This window comes from Urocampus carinirostris, chromosome 2, assembly GCF_059441175.1.
Source record: "Urocampus carinirostris isolate Australia breed hairy pipefish chromosome 2, RoL_Ucar_1.0, whole genome shotgun sequence".
Classification (NCBI taxonomy): Eukaryota; Metazoa; Chordata; class Actinopteri; order Syngnathiformes; family Syngnathidae; genus Urocampus; species Urocampus carinirostris.
This window is the reverse complement of record NC_142350.1, coordinates 3944722-3969500: the sequence shown is the minus strand read 5'-3', so window position 1 is coordinate 3969500 and position 24779 is coordinate 3944722. Positions and strand designations below refer to the sequence as shown.

Here is a 24779-nt window from a genome sequence, read left to right as displayed (position 1 = left end):
GCTCCGTTCTGTGATTCCGCATCCCCCCTTTTTTTATTTATTTTTTTTACTGATTCCTTCTCTAACCACTCATGATAGCCACTCAGCTGCAGGCTATCACTCCCCGCTATTGTTGGCTTCATTGTTTTGTTATTGTATTGTTATACTTCATTGTGACTCGCTTCTCACAACTGTTCATGCAACCAAACATTGCTGAGTTCTGTGATTCAGCATATTCCCTTTTTACCTATCGATTCCTTCTCTAGCCACTCCTCTTAACCACTTGGTGCAGGCTATGATTCACCGCAATTGTTAGCTGCTCCTGCTGCATCCTTCATTGTTACTCACTTTTCCCAACTAATTGTTCAACCAAACGTTGCTAAGATCTATGATTCAGCAGCTTCAGGGTTTTTTTTCCCCATTCTTTCAGTCTCTAGCCGCTCATGTTAGTCATTTGGCTGCAGGCTTCAGTTTTCCACTATCGTCTTATTGTTAACGGCTCTTTCTTTGTCCTTCAGTGTCACTGTCAGAAAACGATCCCATTTCATTATAAACAGTTTTTTGACTCAATATTTTGAAATATTCCATTATTTTTGCAGAAAAGTGACTTGTTTTAGTTGAAGTTCGTTTTTTTTCTTCTGTCTTTAGGGTACATCGCTCCATGGAGCGGCCGTTTCTACTCACTTTGGGACACTGGGTAAGTTTCTCTCAGGGTTTGTACAAAATGTTAAAGTTGCTAACTTGAGCGGTGTCACTTGAAAAAAAAAAAAAAAGAACGCTTCAAGCTTTCCCAATGAAAGATGACCAATATGCAACAATCAGTTCTCCTGCTTTATTTATTTTTTCCTCTGGTGGCTGATGGTAAATCTTTTTGTGGCTATCTTCTTGTAATCTGTAAAACTGTCATATGAAATATTTCAAGTATAAGGAATAGGCGGTAATAATCTTCTGTTGTGATATAGCGCAATATAATATTTGTATTCATTTGTGGAAATGTGCTTCCTCAGCTATGCCAAAATCCACATCCCAATCATCGCCTCGGTGTCAGAGCATCAGCCCACCACGTGGGTGTCCTTTTTCTTCGACCTTCACATTCTGGTGTGCACCTTCCCTGCGGGACTTTGGTTCTGCATCAGGAACATCAATGACGAAAGAGTCTTTGGTACGTCTCCTTGACCATGGACATATTCTTTGGAGTGTGTTCTTTGAGGCGCTTGATGAAATAAACACGTTCTGTTTGAAAGTGAATAAAGATGCTTATAAATATATATACCTTAAAATTTCTAAAGGTGAAATACCATAGTACAATAATTATAATCTTAAATTAAATAATTCAAATTGAAATAAGTGAGTGAAATAATAGAAATACAATTTTCATATTTTATGAATATCCTAAAATAATTCAAATCAGTCATTTAAATATTTTTTTGTGTAATGTACAGGTACCTTAAATTTAATAATAAAAAAGAATGAGACAAACTAAAATAAGTGAAAAAAAAAACAATCAAACATTTTATACATTTATTAAATATGTTTCAAGTCATGTGATCAAAATATTCATCTCATTCATCTTCAATTTACTGATAAAATACATTGAGACAAAATTAAAGTATACATATTAGTAAAATCTTTTAAGTCAAAATTATAGGATATTTTATTTTTTAAATGGCAAAATGGATACAAGTTATTATATAAATTAATAATCAAAAAAAGTAAAATGTAATATTTGAATTGAAATGATAAATTAACATTATCCAATAAGTTAAATATTTACAAAATATTTAACTGTTTTAAGAAAATTATTTTGACCTATCTTATGAGTTAAAAATGATGAATTTACCAAAACAATTAAACGAGCTAAAAAATATTTTTTGCGGATTACAAAAAAATAAGTACAGTGGAACCTCGGTTTTCGAACGCCTCTCAGTTCGAACAAATCGGTTCTCGACCAAAAATTTTAAAAAAATCTGAGTTTGAACGCCGGTACGCTAGGGGCGATGCTGAGCGGCGTACGGGTGTAGATTGCCCCCACCCCTCGTGAAGAACTGTTGTCACGTGAGCGCGCACTCCTTTTTTGTTTTGTTTTTGATATCGGTGAACGGAGTGTTTTAACCCCTAATTATGCCTCGGAAGAAGGTCGGTGCAAGCAGCAAAGTTGCTACAGGTGAAAAAAGAAGAGTAGTGTGTACAACTATTGCATTTAAGAACGAAATAATAGCAAAATATGAAGAAGATGTGCGAGTTTCCCTTCTTCGAGGGAATAGAGCATGGCTTCTCCAGACCACCACACAGGTAAGATATCCCATTTATAAATCTTTTCTTTATCCTTCAACCGCTCACCACTCGTTGTGTAGACCCGGGTGCTAAATGACGTGTAAACGACCTGATTTTTTTATTTTTACACGTTCATGTTAGCGTAATCTTTCGTACGGAAGATTACGCTAACGCGAACGTACGATTAGCCTGGGTTAGCTTCATGTTTACTTCCATGGTAAACGTTCAGGGTGTTGTAACGGATTAAAACGATTTTACATTACCTTTAATGGGAAAAACGATTTTCGGTGATCGACCAAATCGGTTTTCGAACAGGGTTCTGGAACGGATTATGGTCAAGAACCGAGGTTCCACTGTATTTGAAAATAGAATAAAAAATGGAATAATGTATAAAACAATATATATATTTATATTGTTGGATAATGAGGCCAAGTCGTTTGGTTCATTTATCACAGGACTTGGGACAAACTTATTTACTAGTGGCCCATTCTTTTTTGTCATTTAATATGGCCGAAGATGCTTTTCTTGTGAACATTACCTGACGGTTTTTTTCTCTGGGATGTTCGCAGTGGCCCTGTATGCCATCAGCGCGGTGTACTTTGCGGGCGTGATGGTGCGTTTGATGCTAACGCTAACACCGGTGGTGTGCATGCTGTCCGCCGTGGCCTTCTCCAGCGTTTTCCAACATTATATGGGAGACGACAGCAAGAGAGAGAAGCCTCCTGCAGATGACAGCAGCGACGAGGACGATAAAAGGAACTCCGGAAACCTCTACGATAAGGTCTCTCTTCTTTTCCTCCTTTTGAAAAATCCCGTTTCATTTCATCATGGCGGAACATGCTCAAAATTAACTCATCCGATAAGTAAAATGATTGTTTGAAAAACTAAATCAAATAATACCAACTCAAATTGTAAATTGACTAGAATTTCTAAAGTAAAATATTTGGATTTAATTGTCATTTATATCAACACTGTATACGTCGTATACTAGAAGATCAGATATGGCACTCCATGGTGAATATGTAATGAAGACTTTAAAGAGGGAAAAAAAGATATGACGGTATCAGGATAGACAGAAAAATATTTACGACATGGCGCTTGGACTGGCTTATGTTATAAGAGTGCAATTAAAAATAGTGCTTTTTATCAATTGTACAATAAAAAGTTCAATAACATTTAGCAGCAACAAAAATCCCCCCAAAAAGTCCCAATATGGTGCATTAACAAGGGTTTTTGCGGGTGCTTCAAAATGCTTGAAATGAACGCGATGATTCTCAAGTCTGCTTAAAAATGATGCCGACACTGCTCTATGGTGGCCTTGCCTTGCTATTGCATTTCTTCCCTCGTGATTAACTGCAACTGCCATTATTTTGTACAGCATTGTCCTATGAGGCGTCGTCGCGCCCAAGAGGCCATTAGTGTGAGGATTACATATCAATTATGGACATTCATTATGGTCCATGAAAAATTAAGGTGAATTGTATACGGAAGAACTTCCTGCAACTGAAAATGTAAGCGCCATATTACAGATTTACCCAACACCTATACAGGGAGAGATTTGTTCTATAAAACAAATGTATTCACAATTTTATCAAATCTAAAAATCAAGTATGTGTCTTGATCATGAAAATAGTGTGCAAACCTGGAATAACATTTAGCAGCAACTAAGAAAAACGTGTTTAAGATATTTCAAATGTATTGTTATATTATCTTGGATAAATTAATAAAATTCAAATTCAGACATTTCAAGTAAAGTATTGTGTAAGTATCGAAAAAAAATAACACCCCAAAAAATTAAATAAAATTCTGGTCAGTATAATTAAATAAACCATATCTTAAATAAAACAGAAAATAGTAAATCGATAGAGAAATATTTAAAGGAAATCTATATTGTCATAAGTTTATATTTATATTATTTCATTTAGCTAAAATGAATTACAATAAAACAAACAAGAAAAATGTTATATGAATATTTAAAACAATGCTAATTAAAATAATAAATTGACACATATTTCAAGATATTTAGTAAGTTAAAATACGTGATAATGCAAATGAAATATTAACGAAAAATAATCAAAAAAGATTGTTAATATATTAAAAATATCTGGAAAAATATTCAAATTTAATACAAGTACTATAATTCAATAAAATAATAAGTTACTTGGGTAAAATATTTGTTGAAATTTATGAAGTACAATAATAACCTACAAAAATGTTCTTTGGCAAAATGATACATTAAATAACATAATCAAATACGTTGAATATTTTAAGTATAATGTATCGTTAGTTATAGTAATAAATAAATAGAAATGAAAGTAATTTGTTTAAGCAGAAGATTTTAGGTAACTTGAATAATATGTTGATTTGAAGTAAATTTATTTTAATCATATTTTATAAATATCAAATAAAAGTATTGCACTGCATTTAAATGGAACTAAAATAGTCATAAGTAAAATATAAAACATTGCTTATCGTATTATTAGTATTCTCTACAAATAAGGTATTTTGTGTAAAGTGCCTTATGATGCCATTTTTTTGTTCTTTTGGCCAGGCGGGCAAGGTGCGTAAACACGTTTCTGAGCAGGAGAAAGCGGAAGAAGGTTTAGGCCCCAACATCAAGTCCATCGTGACCATGCTGATGCTGATGCTCCTCATGATGTTTGCCGTGCACTGCACTTGGGTCACCAGCAACGCTTACTCCAGCCCAAGCGTGGTCCTCGCCTCCTACAACCACGACGGGTAGGAACGGTCGCGTGCCCGCATCCCGGACCCATCCGTGAATTGTCCCCACCCGTCTAGGTCGAGGAACATCCTGGACGACTTCCGCGAGGCTTACTATTGGCTGCGACAGAACACGGACGAGCACGCCCGCGTCATGTCCTGGTGGGATTACGGCTACCAGATTGCTGGCATGGCCAACCGCACAACGCTGGTGGACAACAACACGTGGAACAACAGTCACATAGCGCTGGTGAGACATGATGGTCAATTATTTTGCCTAGCTGTAATTTCAAGATGGGCTGTGTCGATTTAACAAATTAATGATTTCCTCTATAAAGATGTTGACAATGCCCAACTGAGTTCAACGAGTCCCTATGCCTTATTTTCCATTGCGCCTATGCGCTTTTAGCTTAGATTTATTAGAGCTGTTCGGGGCGGAACACAATAGGTGGGAGGTGTATAGGGTTTGTGTTTTGCTGGAGAGCAGTTTTGTTTTTGTTAGTGTTGCATGAAAACGGTGAAAGTAAGAAAATGCCTGTTTCAAGTCAATTCAAAACGCCAACCCAAACCCCAGGTAAAATGAAAAATGATGGGTGTATTCGAGCGCGTGCAGGCTGCAATGATGTCACGAGCCAGGAGATGGTTGCAGTGGGTAAAAAGGTTGCAAGCCCCGTACAGTTCCTTTAACCCTCGTGGCATGGAAGTAGATATTATGTACATTTTCAGTCGGCGTTGAAAGTAAAACTCGGGAGCTCAAATTTCCCGAAGATTGTGAGGACATGTGGAGGTTCAAAATGGCATTGTGCTGTGATTTATTTTATTGAATTTAGGAGCCAACCATACTATTCAAAGTGTGCTATCTACATTATATGGACGTATAGACATCCATTATAATTCATAATATTTGATTGATCATAAACCTGGTGTATTTTAATGCATTTCCCTAGATTTTGGTATTTCCCTAGTGCCATGGATTCGGTTGTATGCAGAGCAACATCTAGATTTTAGATTATTCTAAAATAATATAATTCAATATATATTTTATTGTTATTTAAAAAGGGAACCTATTCTTCAAACAAACACATTTTTGGGAGTAAGGACAACTTTGTAGTGTAGAATCAAGATTGACGAGCATTACTTTATTTGAGCTTTTTGTGACCGTGACTGAGAAAAATTTAATCTGGCAAAACAATGAGAAACTTTACAAGAAGTTGTAAAACTGTTCCATCCCCGAGGGTGCCAAAAGTTTCCCTTATTAAAGAATACTATTTCGGCTGTGGCTGGCTAATAATCATTTGTGATGGGAACATTTTTAAGCTACGCTGACCCCTGGAAAAAAAAAAAAAAAGCAAGCTTGTGTTTCCCTCCCCCTCCAGGTAGGGAAGGCCATGTCGTCCAATGAGAGTGCAGCTTACAAGATCATGAGGTCGCTAGACGTGGATTACGTGCTCATCATCTTCGGCGGCGTCATCGGTTACTCAGGCGACGACATCAACAAGTTCCTCTGGATGGTCAGGATTGCTGAGGGAGAGCATCCCAAGGACATACGGGTCGGTACCAAAGCTGACCCCATCTCTATAGACCTAATCCACGGAGCCTTAACCTCTTCTTTAGTCTAAAATGGTTAGGGTCTGGAGCTAGATTTGGGGTTACAAACTGGGTTTGGGATTTGATATTGGGTACCGACTGGAGCTAGATTTAGGGTTAGGGGCTAGAGCTAGGTTTTGATGTAGAGGTTAGTGCCGGGGTTGGGGGCTAGGGGTAGTGTTATGGTTTGGGGGCTAGCGCTACTGTCATGGTTGGAGGCTGGTGCTAGGGTTCCATTCCAGGGCTGGAATCAAGGTTGAGGCCGAGTCTGGTTTGGAGCTGGAATTAGGGTTCGGTTTAGGCTTAGAGGTGGGAGAACCCAATAGTGTTGGGGTACTTATTCACCTAGCTACCACTAGTCCACCACACTGTGCATTGCTCTATTATTGTTTGAAACCTAAAATGTTACCATTGTTTTACACCAAATTTTAGTGTTTCTAATTTTCATGTTTGGTCTTCCAGGAGAGCGACTACTTCACCCCACAGGGCGAGTTCCGAGTGGACAAAGCCGGTTCCCCCACGCTGCTCAACTGCCTCATGTACAAGATGTCCTACTATCGATTTGGCGAGATGCAGGTTAGCCATTGTTGCCGCTAGCGACCGCCTCTTATATCACGTCTTCACGGCAACTACCGTTTGCTTCAGCTGGACTTCCGAACGCCGCCGGGCTTCGACCGCACGCGCAACGCCGAAATAGGCAACAAGGACATCAAGTTCAAACATCTGGAGGAGGCCTTCACTTCCGAGCATTGGCTGGTTCGCATCTACAAGGTCAAGGAGCTTGGAAACCGACAGCCGCTCCAACGCAAGCTACGCAGCGTCGAGACTAGGCAGAAATACACCTCCAAAAAGGTCCACAAATTACATCACATATAAATTGAGCTAAAGGCCTGGTCTCTACTACATACCTCTATTCTCCTGCTACTCACCCTGCGCTTTGTGAATGGATAAGCGACCGGGGGCAGAGCCACTGAAGCAGGAGAGAGTGGCAGCTCAGCTAACTTGTCCCGACATCCTGTGTCAGTGATAGAAAACTGTTTGCGATTAAAAGAAGCATAAATTCTGATTCAGATCTACTTTATTGTCATTCTAGTACACGTGTATACAGAACGAAATGTCGATACATCTGACCCGGACAGTTTCCTTGAATGTACAGATATAAATATAAATAAAATGTTGTATTGAGTTGGAGTATTGAGTACTAATAATATACTAAATAATTATGGCTATGTATAGTGTAAAGTAAAGTGTACTTTACTTGTTTTAGAGAGGTACATTTGGGTGGAGACTGATAGATTAGCTTTTATCATAATATTGGTCGGTCAATCAAGTGTCTTTGTCCAATCGAGAGTGCACAAGAAGCAAACTAAAGTGGAAGGCTGAGTGATTAGCTGTTACCATAACATCTGTCAATTTGGCTCTAAAACAGGATAGAGGTAAGATCGGGCCAAAAAAAAGCACCCGAGCCCGACGCAGGCCCGAGGGGTATTAAACCCGACCCGGACCGAGCCCGACTAATTAACTGGATTTGCTGGCCCGGCCCGAGGGGGCCCGAAATAACATATTTTATTTATAAGGAGGGGTGATTTATGATAACAAATTAAACTCTGCCTTTTGTTACAACATCTAGGCCTAAGTTAAATAAAACTGTATAAACATTTACATCTTTTATATTTCTGTGTCTGCACTGCAGATGTTACATTAAGCGACAATCTGTCATTGACGGGTTTTGTTTTTTTGAGGTAGCGAAAACATTTAAGGGCGTCCGTCATTTTGACGACTTGATCATTGGGCCATAATCCACAGCAGCAGTAGTAGTACGTCCTTAAGATTTTAGCGCAGCACTATCATTGAGGGGGTGTTGACGTGTTGTGCCCTTTTCCGACTCCTATGCAAATTCCCCCCCCCCTGATCGTATTCTATATAAAACGCTTATTAAAACAATAAAGCGAGCTAATCATAATAATTGGGAGATCCTAGTCTATATAACGCGTTTATTTAAACAATAAAGCGTGATTTTATTCTGCAAATTGCGTTTTTTAACGCGGATGAAAATGTCACCAACGTCAATGTACGCTTCCGACAAAAGCGATCGTATTCTATATAAAACGCTTATTAAAACAATAAAGCGAGCTAATTATAACAATTGGGAGATCCTAGTCTATATAACGCGTTTATTTAAACAATAAAGCGCGATCGTATTCTACAAATTGCGTTTTTTAACGCGGATGAAAATGTCACCAACGTCAATGTACGCTTCCGACAAAAGCGATCGTATTCTATATAATACGCTTTAAAACAAAATAAAGCGAGCTAATTATAATAATTGGGAGATTCTAGTCTATATAACGCGTTTATTTAAACAATAAAGCGCGATCGTATTTTACAAAATGCGTTTGTTAATGCGGATGGAAAAGTCACCAACGTCACTGTACGCTATGATTTCCGCAATCACAACTAATTGTACACAAATAATATTTGATTTACTATATTCCTTGGTCTAGTATCCATACATAGTTTAAGTATATATTTTTAATGAACATATACTTATAATTATTAATTAATTTAAAAAAAAAAAAAGAAAAAAAAAAAAGGACCGAACCCGACCCGACCGTATGACTGACATTTCAGGCCCGACCCGGCCCGAAATTGCCTCGGGCTCGGGCCATAAATCTTAGGTCTAAAACAGGAGTGCCCTTACCCTTCAATTTGCGGGTTGTGTTGCACTTTTTGTGTTAAGTTAATTTAAATCATGTCGGTTGTGTTACATTTCATTCATTTAGGCTATTATAAAAGGATGCAAGGAGCTATTTTAGTTAGTTTTTGGTCTAAGTGGAAGATTAGTCATGTTATGTGTTTAAATTCTAATTTGTTTACTGTAAACTGCTTCAGATAGCTATTATTAGTTTTATTTGCCTTTTATAACGCATTCTTTGTTGAGGTTTGACAGCAAATGTTACCAGTCACGGTATCGGCCCTTCCCTAGTATTATAGCCACTCTCAGTGTAGTAAAGACTTAATTTAAATAAAACATTATCGATTCAAGTAGTGAGCAAAAACACCCTTATCTCATAAACATGATTGTCATCTTAAACTCCTTTCTCCACGCCACTGTTTTCTTCTCTTACCACTCATGTTAACCACTTGGCTGCAGACTGTGGCTTGCCACTGGCGACTATTATCTACTCTATGTATATGAAGAAAATATAGAAATAGATTTTTAGATTTCATCATTTGGACTCCCGCATTGTCATCTTCCAATGCACATTCTTCATCTCTATTCTAAGCTACAAACCAATGCTTATACACTTACTTTAAAATCGTGCTAGGCTTAGAATATAAATGATTACACACTGTCCCATTTGACATAGGTTTGAAATATTCCATTTAAAAATGCAATTTTCTCTTTCCAGACAGCCAAGAGGAAGCGAGGCCATGTGAAAAACAAGCTAACTCTGAAGAAAGGCAAGAAAGTGCAAAAAAAATGAGGCCGGCAAACTGCGAAAGTCAAGCCACCTAACCTCTGACGGACTATTGGAAAAAAAAATTCCAGATCTCTGCAGCACTTGGGCTGGAGAGGTTTTCCTCAAGCGCCCTCCGGTGGCCAGGAGGGGAAGCCTTTTCTTGATCTTGTGGGGGGCACATGATTTTTGTTATTTTGCAAGTTTTCTGGTTAAACATTTTACTTGAATGTGTCTTTCGGTTCGTTTCCATTAAAGATATTTTGTTTCACGAGTGACGTAATGAGTGTGCATGTGGGCGGGGTTTATAAAAAATGGGGGTGTGGCTCAGTTTCATGCCTTCGTTGACAAACGTAACTGTTATGTAGAGATGAGTGTAAATAATTTATTTGGATCTTATGCAGTTTTTTTTTTCCTTTAAATTTTTATTTTTTGCCTTTTGTAGATCAGAGAATGCAATAATTGTTGTACACAAAAAAAGTTGGCCTTGATTTGCTTTTGAGGATTGAATGAATGTTATTTTTGATCCCCCCCTCCCCCCGGTCCCACCAATAAGCCAGATTGTACATTTTTTGCTACTAGTGCTTCATCAAAAAGGCGTGGGGGGGAAAAAAGGATGTAGCGAAGGTTCCCTTCCTGCAGAGGGCGCTATAGTTGCTGTCTTCCGTCGTCGGCTGGTCATGGAGTGCCTCGTAGTCCACATCGGGTAGGGGAAAACCCTTTTTGATTTCCACAACTCATTAAAACGTTTGTTGCGAGCAACAAAAAAAGTTCTGTAACGCTGAAATTATAATATTGTCCATTAAAAATGACACTTCCCTTACCCAAATTATGTCTCAACGATTTGATTTGATTCAATAACATTTTTCTTCAGAAAAGAATTAATGGAATACAGTATTGAAATATAATTGAAAGTGTACGTGGCAGTTCTTTACTGCTCACTCCTGTGCATAAGCTGGAACTGCAGCTAACATGACCTGCCTCCCTTATCAGAGGTTTTATTTTGTTTCTTTAAAAGTGCTTTGTCCATGACTGTTTTTTTTTTGTTTTACAAAATCGCAAATTGGACACGCCACCTTTGCTTGTTTTTGTCATATGCTATCAAAGGTGCAGTGATCTACTCAAAGAAAGTGCAAGTAAAGCGGCCGAAGTAAATGACAAACTTCTCTCACTGACAAATAACCAAACAGCAGCGTAATAAAAATAAAACACGGTAGAACAAAAGACTTTGTTTCGGTTCCCATCTATCTATTCACGTTGAGGTGATCAGGAGCCGTCAGCATGCCATCATGGCCCATGTATTGTGTGTAATACAAAAGGGCCCTGGTTGTCGTCTGCCTCACGTTCTGATTGGCTGAAAACAAGGGCTGTCGGATCTATTTGCTTCAGAAAATAACGAGTGGCAATAAATTACAAATTATATTGTTTAAAATTTAAGGATACATTTTACCTACTCAACGAGTGGATTATTATACTATTTCTTTTTTCTAAATACAACCAAATTCAATCTTTTTCCAAGTTTAGTTAATCTGATCGTATTAGTTATTGTTTGCAAAGTTCTACATGGAAGTGTTTGGTCTTGCCTAAGTCATCGCTGCCATTTAGCGGACATTTTTGAAATGTGCGACTTGGCTGTCAAAATATGCTTGCAGAAGTCGCGGCTCTCCAACGCTAGCGTGTAGTTTGCCAGACGCTCTCTAAATAGATTTTTTTACATGGAAGTTGCTGTCCAATTCCATTGTCCTTTTGTATAAGGACAAAGACCATTTATTCAACTGTAACTCTGTTTTTATTCGTAGATCTAGTTATTATTGTGTTACAGTCGCTTACTCTGTCTCTAAGGACGTCATCTCGAGGAAAGTTTGCATGTCACTATGTTAAAGTTCTTCCCAAATACAAAACGAGCGTAGAAAATGACATTTTCTTTTAAAATTGCAATTAGATATTTTTTCTCATCCTGCAGCCCTACTCCAATTTGCTACGTATAATAAGCAAGGGCTTTCATTTTGGCATGGAAGAGAGGGCACGAGTCCCCACCAATATCCAGCAATATTTGTTTTTTCCCGACCAATATTCTCTGATCACTTAAAAATGCGCTATGTCCCCACCAATGCCAAGACCAAACCAATGCCCTTGATAATAAGCAACACTAAACTGACTGCAGGATGGGAAAGAACCAAGAAAGATGCTGAAATAAATGTTTATTTGACTGAAGACTTACAAAACAAACTTATGTACACATAATATCTTTATTTTTATTCTACATTGTCTATCTTGCTGCAAGTAAATAGGTGCTATGTTGTGTTTGTAATGTTAATTTTTTACCTAACAATAGTAATTGCAATCATTTATAAGGGGGAGCAATTGGCTGAACTTGACAGGTAATGCTACATATGTCAATAAACTACGCTCCTTCCCGAGAGGTATTTCTCATTTATTTTCAGTGTTCTCTGATACTCTTGGGGTGGATGCCTCGTCGTTTTGTAAAATTACACTCGTTTTAGCCCGAGTACAGTGGAACCTCTGTTTTTGAACGCCTCTCAGTTCGAACAAATCTGAGTCCGACCAAAAATTTCGAGAAATTCTTGCTTCGCTGTTCGATCAAAAAATCGGAGTTCGAATGCAGGGGTGGATGTTTCACATCACATTTTTTTACTCCTTTTAATTTTCTCAGGTGCAATTGCACCTCCAATACACTAGGAGACGTCCGAGATTAAACAAATCTGTAGCAAATGGGCCGAGTTACAGAATTTCACCACATCGATGAAGCTGCAGCCACCAGAGTCATCATGACTTTAATGACACTGTCATGAACCACTTCCGAAAAGTGCTAAAAAGAAGGCAGAAGCAAGTGTCATTGGATAGATATTTTAAGAGAAAAGAACATTCTGTAGCCCAGGGGTCGGGAACCTATGGCTCGCGAGCCATATATGGCTCTTTCTATGAGTACCTATGGCTCAGAGACCAATTTGATTGCATGCAAAATTTCTCCATCTTGTTCAAAACCGGAGTTGACTATCCTATTCAGGTACACGTAAAATCAAACCAAAGCTAAATTGAAAGAAACACTTCGCAGTATATATAGGGCACGTTTTTCGCTACAATTTACAGTCAAGGTGTCACACAAAAAAAGGGGGAAAAAAAACTCGTTTTGGCTGTACAAAGCTAAAGAATCCTTTATTTAAAAGTTCACTATATAATCTGTGTTCAGTGTTCAGATACTTTATGATGAATCCACAGAACTGTAAATACGCCAAAACACCGGAAGAGAACTTAGTCATTTGATTGGGTGAGTGGGAGGGATGGGTGGAGCTATGCAAAAAGTACAAGCATTCCCTCCCATCTCTCGCCAAAGGTAAGCACATAAGGCTCCCTATTCTCAGAATGTTGTGACGTTTTTACAAAATAAATGCTTGCATCTGGTTTTGAAACCAATATGTATGAAAAAAAGGGTCAAAAGGAGTTTAACCGATCTTGAGTAATTGCAAGAAAGAGACAAGTTTAAAGTGGTCTGTTTGTTGAATTTGGGACAGGGGCTCTGGCATTATTCTCTTTTCATAATTTTTATCAAATCATCAAAAATAAATGTGCTGAAGACTAAGCTTTTGTCTGGGGCGCGGGTTTAGCAATTTAGTAAATTTGTCTCATAATATATGGTGTGGCTCTTTCCTAAAATAAAATTAATATTTTTTGCTTTTATGGCTCTTTGAGTCAAAAAGGTTCCCGACCCCTGCTGTAGCCAGTCATCCGTAGCAAAGAGATTTGAACGTGTGAGCACCCCTCAGACAGAAGAGCTCCCCGAAGTTTTTATGGAAGGGGACTCTCCTTCCAAACAATAATTTTCCTTCCTCCATCCCTCTCACCGTCCATCTGCGCGTTCTGCTGACCACCACAAAAGTAAAAAAATCCTATTTATAATTCTTTTCTTTATCCTTTTTTTATTTTTACACGTTCATGTTAGCGTAATCTTTCGTACGGAAGATTACGCTAACGCGAACGTACGATTAGCCTGGGTTACATTTGTGTTTTTTGTGTCTTAAAGGTAAACAAAGGTAAACATTCAGGGTGTTGGAACGGATTAAAACGATTTACATTATTTGTAATGGGAAAAATGATTTCTGTGTTCGAACAAATCGCTTTTCGAACAGGGTTCTGGAACGGATTATGGTCGAGAACCGAGGTTCCACTGTAATTGTTTTTAAAATAAATAATAATAGAAAATAGGTGAAACTGGTCATTTCAATTGCAGTTACAGCGTAAGCACAAAAGGGGGCAGTATGATATTATAACCCGCGAGCAAAAGAAGGGATGTGATAATGTTTTTGTATAGAATATAAGTATATACAGGTATATCCATTTGCTTGTTTGCCCATACACCCAATGAAATGTAGGGGGTGTTCAGATATGACCATCATCTTTTACCGGCAGTCCGGTACGTTACCCTAGATTTGAAGAATACCAAAAAAGTTGACTCAGCACTTATGGTTTTGCCGATTCAGTGTTTTTTCCCAGAGAATTATTTCACTCTCCCAGACCTGCACAACATTGAATATGAACACCATCTTTTACAGGCCATCAGGTAGGTTAACCTAGTTGTGAAAACTGACCAAAAAAAACGGCTCATTTGGCATTTTTGTTTTTTCTGACTCAGTAGCTTTCCCAGATATATGTTCAACTCTCCCAGGCCAGAACAAGTTTGGCCAAGATCACAATATTTCACAAGGAATCAGGTAGGTCACTATAGGGGTGAAAATGCCCTCAAAAAACGACTCAGCAGTTTTTCCAGAAAGACATTTCACTCTCATAGTCCAAACCAACTTTCCATTGCAACATTATGTCTTGCAAACAGTTAAAACGGTTGACCTATGTGTGAATAAATGCCCACAAAGTTACCCATTACTTTTGTTTTTTTTCTGCCTTGAAATTTTTTCCAGAAAGACATTCCACTCTCCCAGGCTCGAACGAAATTGAATATCCACAACATGTTTAACAGGCAGTCAGGTAGGTTACCCTTGATGTGAAAACTGACCAAAAAAGCGGACACTGCGTTTTGGTTTTAGGTTTCTGAGAAAAACATTCTACTCTGTCTGCACAGAACTAGTTTGGCCAAATCTCAATATCTCAAAAGCAATCAGGTAGGTCATAAAAACGAGCACCAACTGTTACATGTCAAAGTGTCCTTGGGCAAGAAACTGAATCCCTAATGCCCCCCGATAAGCCTGACGCTGCAACCGGTATGCGAGTGTGTGTGAATGGATAAGTGTTAAGGGCATTGTAAAGCGCTTTGGGAGGTCTTCATTGACTTGAAAAGGGCTATATAAATGCAGACCATTTACATTTAACTAGGCCTGGGCGATAAAACGATAATATTTGTCTTACAATATTTGCTGATACAAATAATAAAAAAGTTTGATAACAATCGATAATTTAACCTGTAACTACACCACACGACCACCGGAGAAAATGGAGCACTACTGCAATGAAAATGCAACTTCATGACCGACATTAAGGGGCCAAAGATGACAAGGACCAGCCAATCATTTCCCAGGAAAGGACCATTACACAGTCGAAATGAGCGATTAATAAAACAAAGGTTAACAGCCAGCATACCCACTTAAAGCATAATGAAAGAGGCCCTTCAGTAGTTTGGAGGTATTTTGGTTACTCTGAGTTCAGTAAAAAGAATGTTTTTTAAATAAAAACGAGCGGCGAGGTGCACTGCAAACTTAGCTGACAACATGACCAACTTATTCCACCATTTAAAAGAGAATCACATCAAATTGGGGACCTCAGACTGTCCTGCGAGCCAGCAATTAGCCCCCGGGCCGCATGTGTGAGACTGATGCTCTAAGCTAGGGGTGTCAAACTAATTTTAACTCGGTGGCCACACGATAGAACAAACATTCAGTCGGGGGCCGGACTAGTACATTAAAGAGAAAGAAAAAGAGAGAGAAAGATGGAGGGAAAAGGAGAGAGGGTGGGACAAAGAAAGATAGAGAGAGAGGGAGAGAGTGTGAGAAACAAGAGATAAAAAGAGAAGTCGTGAGCGAGGGGGAAAGAAAGGAAGAGGAAGAAAGAAATCCAAAGAGAAATAGAAAGACAGAAGGAGAGAAAAGAGAAGAAAGCACAAAGGGTAGGAAGAGAGAAAGAGAAAAGGAAAAAATGAAGTTAGAGCAAAAGAAGTTAAAAAGACACAGAGAAAGAGACAAAGAGCAACAAAGGAAGATAAAAAGAGAGACACAGAGTAACAGAGACAGAGAGTGGGAGAAAAGGTGTGGAAGAGAGACAGAGAGAGACAGAGAGAGAGAGAAATAAATACAAGTACAGTGTATTTGTGAGAGGCACCTGGCTTTGGCAACATCAAGTTGACATATTTCAACTTGCAGCTTGTTTTTCTCTTGCGCTTCTCTGAGTGTTGTCTCGCGGGCCGGATTCAATCCTTAGCGGGCCTGATCTGGCCGCCGGGCCGCCTGTTTGACACCTGTGCTCTAAGCCTTAGAGTCTAAGGCATCATGCGAAAAGGCTTTTTGACATGTTGCTGAGGGTAAAACAAAATCTGTTTGTATATTGTTCTTCGATTTACTTAGCTATTTTTTTTTACTTTTACAGAGGAACCTCGGTTCTCGACCATAATCCGTTCCAGAACCCCGTTCGAAAACCGATTTTTTCGATCACTGAAATCATTTTTCCCATTAAAATTAATGTAAATCATTTTAATCCGTTCCAACACCCTGAATGTTTACCTCGAATGTTTAACGTAAACATAAAGCTAACCCAGGATAATCATACGTTCGCGTTATCGTAATCTTCCGTACGAAAGATTACGTTAACATGAACGTGTAAAAAAAAAAAAGTATAATGAATAGGATTTCTTACCTTTGTGGTGGTCAGCAAAAGGCGCAGGTGGACGGTGGGGAGAGGGATGAAGGAGGAAGGACAATTATTGCTCCTTCATATTTTGCTATTATTTCTTTCTTGAATGCAATAGCTGTACGCACTACTTTTCTTTTTTCACCTGTAGCAACTTTGCTGCTTGCACTGACTTTCTTCGGAGGCATAATTAGGGGCTAAAACACTTCGTACACCTACATTAAAAGCGAAAGCAAAACGAAGCACGTCCGCACGCGATAACAGTTGGTCAAGAAAAGAGCGATCTACACCCGTACGCCGCTCAGCATCGCACCCTAGCGTACGCACTCACGCACTGCCGGCGTTCGAACTCCAAATTTTTGACCCAACAGTGAAGCAAGAATTTCTCTAAATTTTTGGTCGGACTCCGATTTGTTCGAACTGAGAGACGTTCGAAAACCGAGGTTCCACTGTAATTGTGTTAAATATTTCTCATAATTGTGAAATACTGTGTCACCATGTGTCTTTATTCTGATACAAGTTGTAATAATTATGGCGATAATTATCAATATTGACTGATAATAAATATTTTGTCGTGATAACAATTGTTATATTAGTCATTTTTAAACGCAAAAAAATAAATTTAAAAGAGGAAAACAAATACGGCAAGTTTTTGTCAAGGGAGATAGGGAGGTCATCCCAGCTGAAGTGCCACGGGTTGTACACCAGAGCGTGCTGTGGAGCAATACGTACCCTTTTAGTCAATAATAATAATAATAATTTCCTTGTATTGTCATTCTATGTAACAATGCACACAGAACGAAATGTCGATACACCTGACCCAATGACAACACAGTCGTTCAATATTGCGTTTATGGTATGGTTTTCAAAGCAAATTAATACGTCAAGAGCAAAAATAAAATGTGGAAACATAATTTTGGCATGGGAAGTGTCTTTTTATAATAGGCAATATTACAAATTCAGCGTTACACTGCCTGTGTTGGGCGCGTAAACCCATACAGCATTTCGTATTTTTAGACTTCCGCTTTTCTCCCCTTCAAAGAGAACACTGTATTTTTCATTAAATTTTGCAATTTTTTAATATGAACAACAACAAAAAAATCTTAACTCGAGACTTATATTTAAGTCTACGGCTCTTTTATTTTAAAGCGAGAATCACTATGTGCGCGCGAGTAAACCACGCCAACAATCACATTAGATTTCCGTTTGGGGAAAAGTTAGCCATTTCCTGTGTTTAACGAGCACGTTGTTGTCGTTTTTTAATATTCTGGAGACGGATTTTGTACTGCGTGCGCATTAAATCTACCGCTTTTTTAATTCCAAAAGGTTGGCACGTATGAGTGACTTCATTTAAAGAGTAATTCAGATACTGAGTACTGACACCAGAGAGTAGTGTGTTACTCTGTAAGTAACTACAGTGGTACCTTACTTACAAATGTCTAATAAAAAGAGTTCTACCTGGCAATACGGTGCATATGTGTAAAATCCGGCATGCTCTTCGTGTCTTCTTCCTGCTCTGAAAACAGTCTACTATATGGTACCACTACAAAGAGCTATCATTCAGAATGGACATGCAGAAAAGTAGACAAAGAGAAAAGGAAATGACTTTTTCTGGCCTTTTAAACAAACCAAAATATAATAGAAAGGTATGAAAACACACAACACAGTGCAGGAGTTAAGAGACGACAAGAAGAAGGATGTAGCCACCATTCCGTCAGCCCAAATTAAAGACATTTTGGAAAAACTCTGGGAATTCGTGGAAAGGAATCACCAAGTGTGGACAGAACGGACTATCGTTCATTATGATTTCTGCCTCGCGCATTTTGGACTGATTGTCAAAAGCAGGCAAGAGCAGATGTCATTGAATACGTTTTTCAAGAAACGCGAGACAAACAACAGTGCTGAGGACCAGTGTACAAAAAAATCCAGTTAAAAGGTAAATTAGTTTTTATTATTTCCTCTATTCTTTGTTTACGTTATGTGCTTCTCGTTTTATCTTTGTTGTGCGGTAACTTAATTCTAATATGCATCAGCTTCATATTCTGATCGCCTTTAATGATTTATTTTAAAAAATACATATCGGACTTTTTCCGGGCGTGGAACAGATTAGCGGATTTACATTCAAAAGGTGTCTCTACTTACAAAAGTTTCAGGTAACAAAGCTACTCCCAGAACGAATTCAATTCGTGTAAGTAAAGGTATCACTGTATGCATGGCCGCTATTGTTGTGTGAGTGTGAAAGTGTGAAGCACATTGTAAAGCGCTTTGGGAGGTCTTCGTTGACTAGTAAAGCGCTATAGAAATGCAGACCATTTACCATCTACTAACTAGTTACGGTCGATATTCTCAAATAAACCGCTTTTAAAAAGCCACATACTAAAAAAAAGAAGAAGAAAAGGTGTACACCGACCTGTTGGAGCAGATTTTTTTGTCTTGTCCAATTGTTTTTTGTCACTTTTAGCTTGTATCAGCAATAAAGGAAAACAAATGCTTTAGTCTCCAGGCAAATGATAATTCAACAAATAAAATGCCCAAATTTAGCCCACTTCTACCTGAAATTCTGTGGCCGCGTGTTGACGTATGCTCCAGCACTATTTCCGTTGGTTTGTGTTTCCTGTATGAGCCATTCCCTTACCCAGAGGCGTGTTCAGGAGAGTGAGCGATTGCTATCGCTAGCTATCGCTAGCTTCTGAACGGCCAATGATTATTGAGCGCTCGCGTGCCCGAGTAATCACGGGAGAAAGACCGCTTACTTTGATTTCCAACATGGCGTCGACAGTGCTGAACATGGAGGATCTCACCCTGACGAGTGCTGTTGGCGATGTAATATATCGTCTTACATTGCCTGGTAATGTTTGTGAACAATGCAAGACAGGTATGACCCTTCCACTGCGTTTAGGATAACCTTAACTGTGTCAATATGCGAACTGTCGCTCATATCAGCCAACTCGCTCAAAGCAAGCTGTAGAACGAAATCCATTGTACTGTCGTCGGCCATTTTGGATCAGTAAGGCAATCACAGTGAGCGATTACAAAACGTTCAGCAGTGCGCGGCAAGCGATTAACAAGCGACTACATGTCTGATTACTCTCCTGAACACGCCTCTGTGAACACGCCTCAGGTGCTGCCTACTAGTGACGCACAACCGAATACAGTTTTTGCATACTTGGGTTGCGGATTTCGGCACTTTTTTAGTGAACCGGCTTTTTTGGCTCTGCTTATTATAAAGAGTCAGCTCTTTCTGTTCCCAAACGGCTCCCCCAATGTTGCACAAACATACTCACAAAATGATTTAATGATTGATTGAATAAATCCATGACCCTTCTTAATTCTTAAAGCACTTCATTATAAAGCCGACAACACGTAATAAAATGCATAGTGACCAATCACAAGAGGAGATAAAAAGCATCGCAAAGTGAGCCAGCTCTTGATTGGTGGGCAGTCCCGTCGTTCACTTCAGAGAGCCGCTTCCTGTTACTTTCGCGAACGACACATGTCTGAGTGGCACCTAAAAGCTTATTTATTTTACTTTTGATCTGAAAATATTTTAATGTATCTTAACTTTTGTCATGTCGAGTCTTGTTTATTTTGTAATGAATCCAGTTTTTATTTTTTAATTTGTCAAGTGCAAAACTGCTACGATTGTATTTCAGACTTTATTTGTTGTTGCTATTTAAACTTAAAACTCACTTCTACTCCATTGCATATGAATAATAACCTACTCTTTTTGTCGGCTGAAAAATAGTCTGTGTAACATAGTGTACTAATCTGTGAAGCCCTTAGAGACTTATTGTGATTAAGGGCTATACAAATAAAAATGACTTGACTTGACTATTTACATTTTGTTGTCGTTTTTTTCCCAGGGATTCCGTGTTGTTTGACTTCAAAGGGGAAGTGTGTAATATTTTGAAAAAATCCATATTAATACTGATTCAAACAATAAGCAAAATACACTAACTATCAAATTAACTCGCATTTTTTTAATACAAGTTGGTCGAGAAATTTGCATTTATTTCACAAAACAGAGCCTTAACCCACATATTTGTCAGCCATCTTGCTACCATGGGTACCCAAAAGAACCAAAAAGGCTTGGCTGAAAAGTTAGAAAAAAAATTGTGCAGTTTGGTTAATTTGAGTCGCCGTAGTTTGTAATAATCCTTGTGTTTTTCCAGCCCCGTTTTTCGTTGTACAACACAATACAGCAACATTTAAATGCCAAATTATACACACTGTCCATGTAAAGTTGCATAGTATTAAAAAAAAGTTCAAAGTTTAACTGAATTAAAAGTTCATTGTAGAGTGAAAAAAATAAAGGCTTTTATAATATAGGAAAAGTATAATTCATTTATTTCATTTGAGCATACTGTTACATTATCATTGATCATACATGAGATTAAGCAACAAAAAAAAACCTGAAGAGACATTGGGAACTGAAAGTGACCTGGGCCGAAAGAGTAGATTCTCTAAAAAGAATCGGAATTCCCATCACTAATAAAAACACCTGCCCCACCGAGGGTGGCTGGTGCATTTTTTAAAGAATCTTTAAGAAACGGACAAAAGAAAGGATTGAGTTTACTAAAATGTTTTCTTTTTTAATTATTTTTTGTAACAAGCAAAGTCATTTAATAAGTCAAATGTTCCAGGTAGTTTTTGTTGGTGGATTGAAATGATGTCAAAGTGCTTTCTGAAACATTGTCTAGCGTGATGGACAAAATGAGGGACAAAAATGAGGGAATGTGACGTCCACCTGCTGTTGAACTTTCATGTTTCTGTGCAAAAAGGATTTTAAAAAGTCCTCTATCAAAATGCTTCTGGTCCGACATCACCGAGGTCCACCTGCCACGTCCGACCACAGAGGTCGCTTGTACGTCCAACCGTCTCCCTGCAACAAGGGACGCTAGTCAGTCTGGTTGCTAAGCATCCCTGTAATTTAAATCCCGACCTCTTTGGTGAAGAATTTTGGCGTCCATCTTTTGTCCCCGGCAGCTCTCCGTCTTTCGTCAGTCCTTTGCTGCTCCTCCAATCGGCGTTTGTGCTCCGTGGCCTCGTCGAGGTTGCCGTCTTTGAGCGCTTGGGTCACGTGTCTCCAGAGATGCCTGCCGGCAGAACAGTTTTATCTGCTCTCGTGTATTGTAATTCCCTGCTCTCCCGATTCCCCCAAAAGTTTATCCTAACCTAGAGGTGTCAAAGTCGAATGGATGAAAGGGCCAAATAAAAAATTAAACTACAAGTCGAAAGCCTGACTGATCAAATGTTGAAAATGTTTTAAACGGCGGATATATTTTAAAGTCGTGTTTTTCAACCACTGTGTGGTGTGAAATATTGTCAGGTGTGCCGTGGGAATTTATCCAATTTGTGCGCCTGGTAGAGTAATAATGTAGTACTCTTCTATACCATAAGCTGCAGCAGCAGCAGCGAACTAATTGTACTTAGAGACAAACGAATTAGTGAGAGAACGATTGAGAGCTGTGGAGGAAGAGCTTCATGTCATTTTCTGCCAGAATATCAGCTCGGTGTTCTCTTAAACAGGTTCACGTTTCACACTGAGTGAGTATAAATATGAAAGATTCTAAGATACCTTTTTGGTGTTTATTTGATTACTATTCAAGACATTGTAATATAACGTCATTCTTCAATGTTAAGGAAACACTTCAATCGTTAATATAAGGTTGTTGTTTTTTCACATTTTCAGCTAGTGGTGTCTGGCGGGATCTTTTCAAATAACTAAATGTGCTCTGATTTAAAAAGGTTAAAAAAAATGACTGTTATGGTGAACTTAATTGAACCCACTAAAAAGTTAAAAAATATATTCCAACCTGACCGGATAAATAAAACAACATATTTTTATGCCTCCGTCAGGCGCAAAATACACATTGCCTTGAAATGAAAACCCCTAACATGTGAACAATAAGAGAAGGTATTATTCAGGCACAATTATACGCCTATATTTTATATTTGAGAAAACGTGGTCTCAAAATCACCTACAAGAATAAAATAACAGCAATTTTCTATTGTTCACTAAACTACAATGAAATAAAGTGCAATGATGACTTAAAATAATAATAATAATTTCCTTGTATTGTCATTCTGTGTAACAATGTACACAGAACGAAATGTCGATTGCACCTGACCCGTTGTAGCGAGCCGATGCAGCCGCAGCCAACAGAGGGCGCCGCCAACCACTTTTTAAGTCTTAGGAATGACTCGGCCGGGGCGCGAACCACCGACCTCCCAGTCTCAAAGCGGGCGCCTTACCATCTAGGCTACTGAGCTGGTAATCATTTTAGGGGCTGAAAAAAAACCTTCTTGGGGGCCGGATGAAACCCGCAGGATTCGTCTTTGGCACATGTATCGTAAACGATTGTTGTTTTTTTTAATCATCAATTTGAAGGATATATTCAGAGTCCGCCCATTTCTCTTTCAGACAAACATGCATGCTTTTATCTCCTCTAGTTGAGATTATTGTAATTCCTTGCTCTCCGGATTTCCAGAAAGAATATCGTTAAGTTTTTAATTTTTAATTTAATTGTTTTTTTTAATACAGGCAGGGGTGGCACGGCAGTTGAGTGGTTATCGTGACTGCGGCACAGTTCTGTGGTCATGTTTTCAAATCTAGCTACCGTCCTTCCTGTGCGGGGTTTGCATGTTCCCCCTGTGGGTTTCCTCTCAGGTTTCCTACCCCATTTCAAAAACAAGCGTGTCTGGTTAATTGGCCGGTCCAAAGTGTCCTTGGCTGTGAATGAGCGAGTGCTGTCTCTGTGTGCCGTGCGAATTCCTGGCAACCAGTTCAGGGTGTTCCCTGCCCACTGCCCGAAAATAGCTGGGATGGACTCCCGTGCAGATAATGGATGGATAGATGAATAGAGGCAGTGTTCACCCATTTCTCTTTCAGGTAAACAAGTTCTAAAGCAACCTTCAATATTCTCTCATTTCGATAATTGTAATACCCTGCTTTCTGGATTCCCCCAAAAGAACATTTTGTTACACAATTAAATTTTGATTTATCTTTGATCAGCAGCTTCGCTCGTCACAAACCTGGACTCAGTGTGCCCCTGTTTCTCCACGGGTCGCAGTTTCTTCCTGGTGGCGGCCATCTTGGAGACATCGATCACTTTGCTTTCCCCGCTGCCGTGGGTAAACTCCAGGTTTCCGTTCCACTCGCCTTGCACTTTGCAAACCGTGCTGTTGGTCGGGTTGTGTTTCACTTCCGCCGACACTCTGATGGACCAACGCTTGTTAGGACATTCCGTGCTGACGTTATCTGAATTGGCCACACCTACCTGTGCACTTTTCCGCCGTAAAAAGGTTTGGTGTGGAAAGTAACGGCTGCAGAGTAGCCGCTTTTGGCGCAGTGGATGGAGATTTTGCCTCCGAGTTCCAACCAAGGTACGGTGAGGATGGAGCGAGCGTAGGCCGAAGGCAGTGTGAAGACGTACTCTTCTTCGTACTCCCCCAGGTAAAGAACACCTGCAGTAGTTAAAAACAAACAGACCTGTGAGATTGGACCATCTGAAATAAGCCCATTTGGGTCAAGAGAGAACTGGTTCATGTGACGGCTTGTTTTGCACACAAAGAAAAGGTTTTTTCCCCACTGTTTCCTTCTCTAGCCACTCGAGTTAGTCACTTGTTTTCAGGCTATGGCTCGATGCTAGCAGCAATTGTTAGCTGCTCCTGTTTCATCCTTCACTGTCACTACCCATTCACAGCAGGACATGCAAGTAAACTTTGCCAAATTGTGTCATTAAGGCCTGTCAAGTTTTTATCCCACCGTTTCTTTGTCAAGCCACTCATACCTTGATTCACCGTTATTGTTAGCTGCCCCTACTTTGTCCTTCAGTTTCATTGCTTTCACAGCTGTTCGCGCAAAATGTCAGGTTTTCAATGTGA

The 24779-nt window shown here is 39.0% G+C and overlaps 2 protein-coding genes and 1 long non-coding RNA gene across 7 annotated transcripts in view; 1 reads left to right on the top strand and 2 right to left on the bottom strand.

The window, feature by feature from the left end:
- The window catches only part of stt3b (STT3 oligosaccharyltransferase complex catalytic subunit B), a 36476-nt gene extending 26176 nt beyond the window's left edge, over positions 1-10300 (top strand). For 2 of the 3 annotated variants that reach the window (XM_088328434.1, XM_088328433.1), the window contains 9 exons: positions 628-676; positions 987-1141; positions 2823-3034; positions 4805-4992; positions 5053-5224; positions 6351-6524; positions 7024-7137; positions 7207-7413; positions 9975-10300. In XM_088328434.1, coding sequence (XP_088184560.1) covers positions 628-676; positions 987-1141; positions 2823-3034; positions 4805-4992; positions 5053-5224; positions 6351-6524; positions 7024-7137; positions 7207-7413; positions 9975-10049 — 1346 coding nt within the window. In that variant the 3' untranslated portion in view covers positions 10050-10300. The remainder of the gene's footprint in view (positions 1-627; positions 677-986; positions 1142-2822; positions 3035-4804; positions 4993-5052; positions 5225-6350; positions 6525-7023; positions 7138-7206; positions 7414-9974) is intronic. The other variant, XM_088328436.1, reaches the window with a different exon arrangement.
- Positions 5784-19922, bottom strand: LOC148370701 (uncharacterized). Its single transcript, XR_015849704.1, has 3 exons — positions 19445-19922; positions 19303-19353; positions 5784-7576 (listed from the first exon to the last, which is right to left on the bottom strand). It is a non-coding gene; the product is annotated as an uncharacterized LOC148370701 (long non-coding RNA).
- Positions 19923-21458: 1536 nt separating this feature from the next.
- osbpl10a (oxysterol binding protein-like 10a) overlaps positions 21459-24779 on the bottom strand; it is a 44009-nt gene continuing 40688 nt past the window's right edge. For all 3 annotated transcript variants that reach the window (XM_088328437.1, XM_088328438.1, XM_088328439.1), the window contains 4 exons: positions 24173-24359; positions 23928-24110; positions 21835-21988; positions 21459-21774 (listed from right to left, as the gene is read on the bottom strand). In XM_088328437.1, coding sequence (XP_088184563.1) covers positions 21715-21774; positions 21835-21988; positions 23928-24110; positions 24173-24359 — 584 coding nt within the window. In that variant the 3' untranslated portion in view covers positions 21459-21714. The remainder of the gene's footprint in view (positions 21775-21834; positions 21989-23927; positions 24111-24172; positions 24360-24779) is intronic.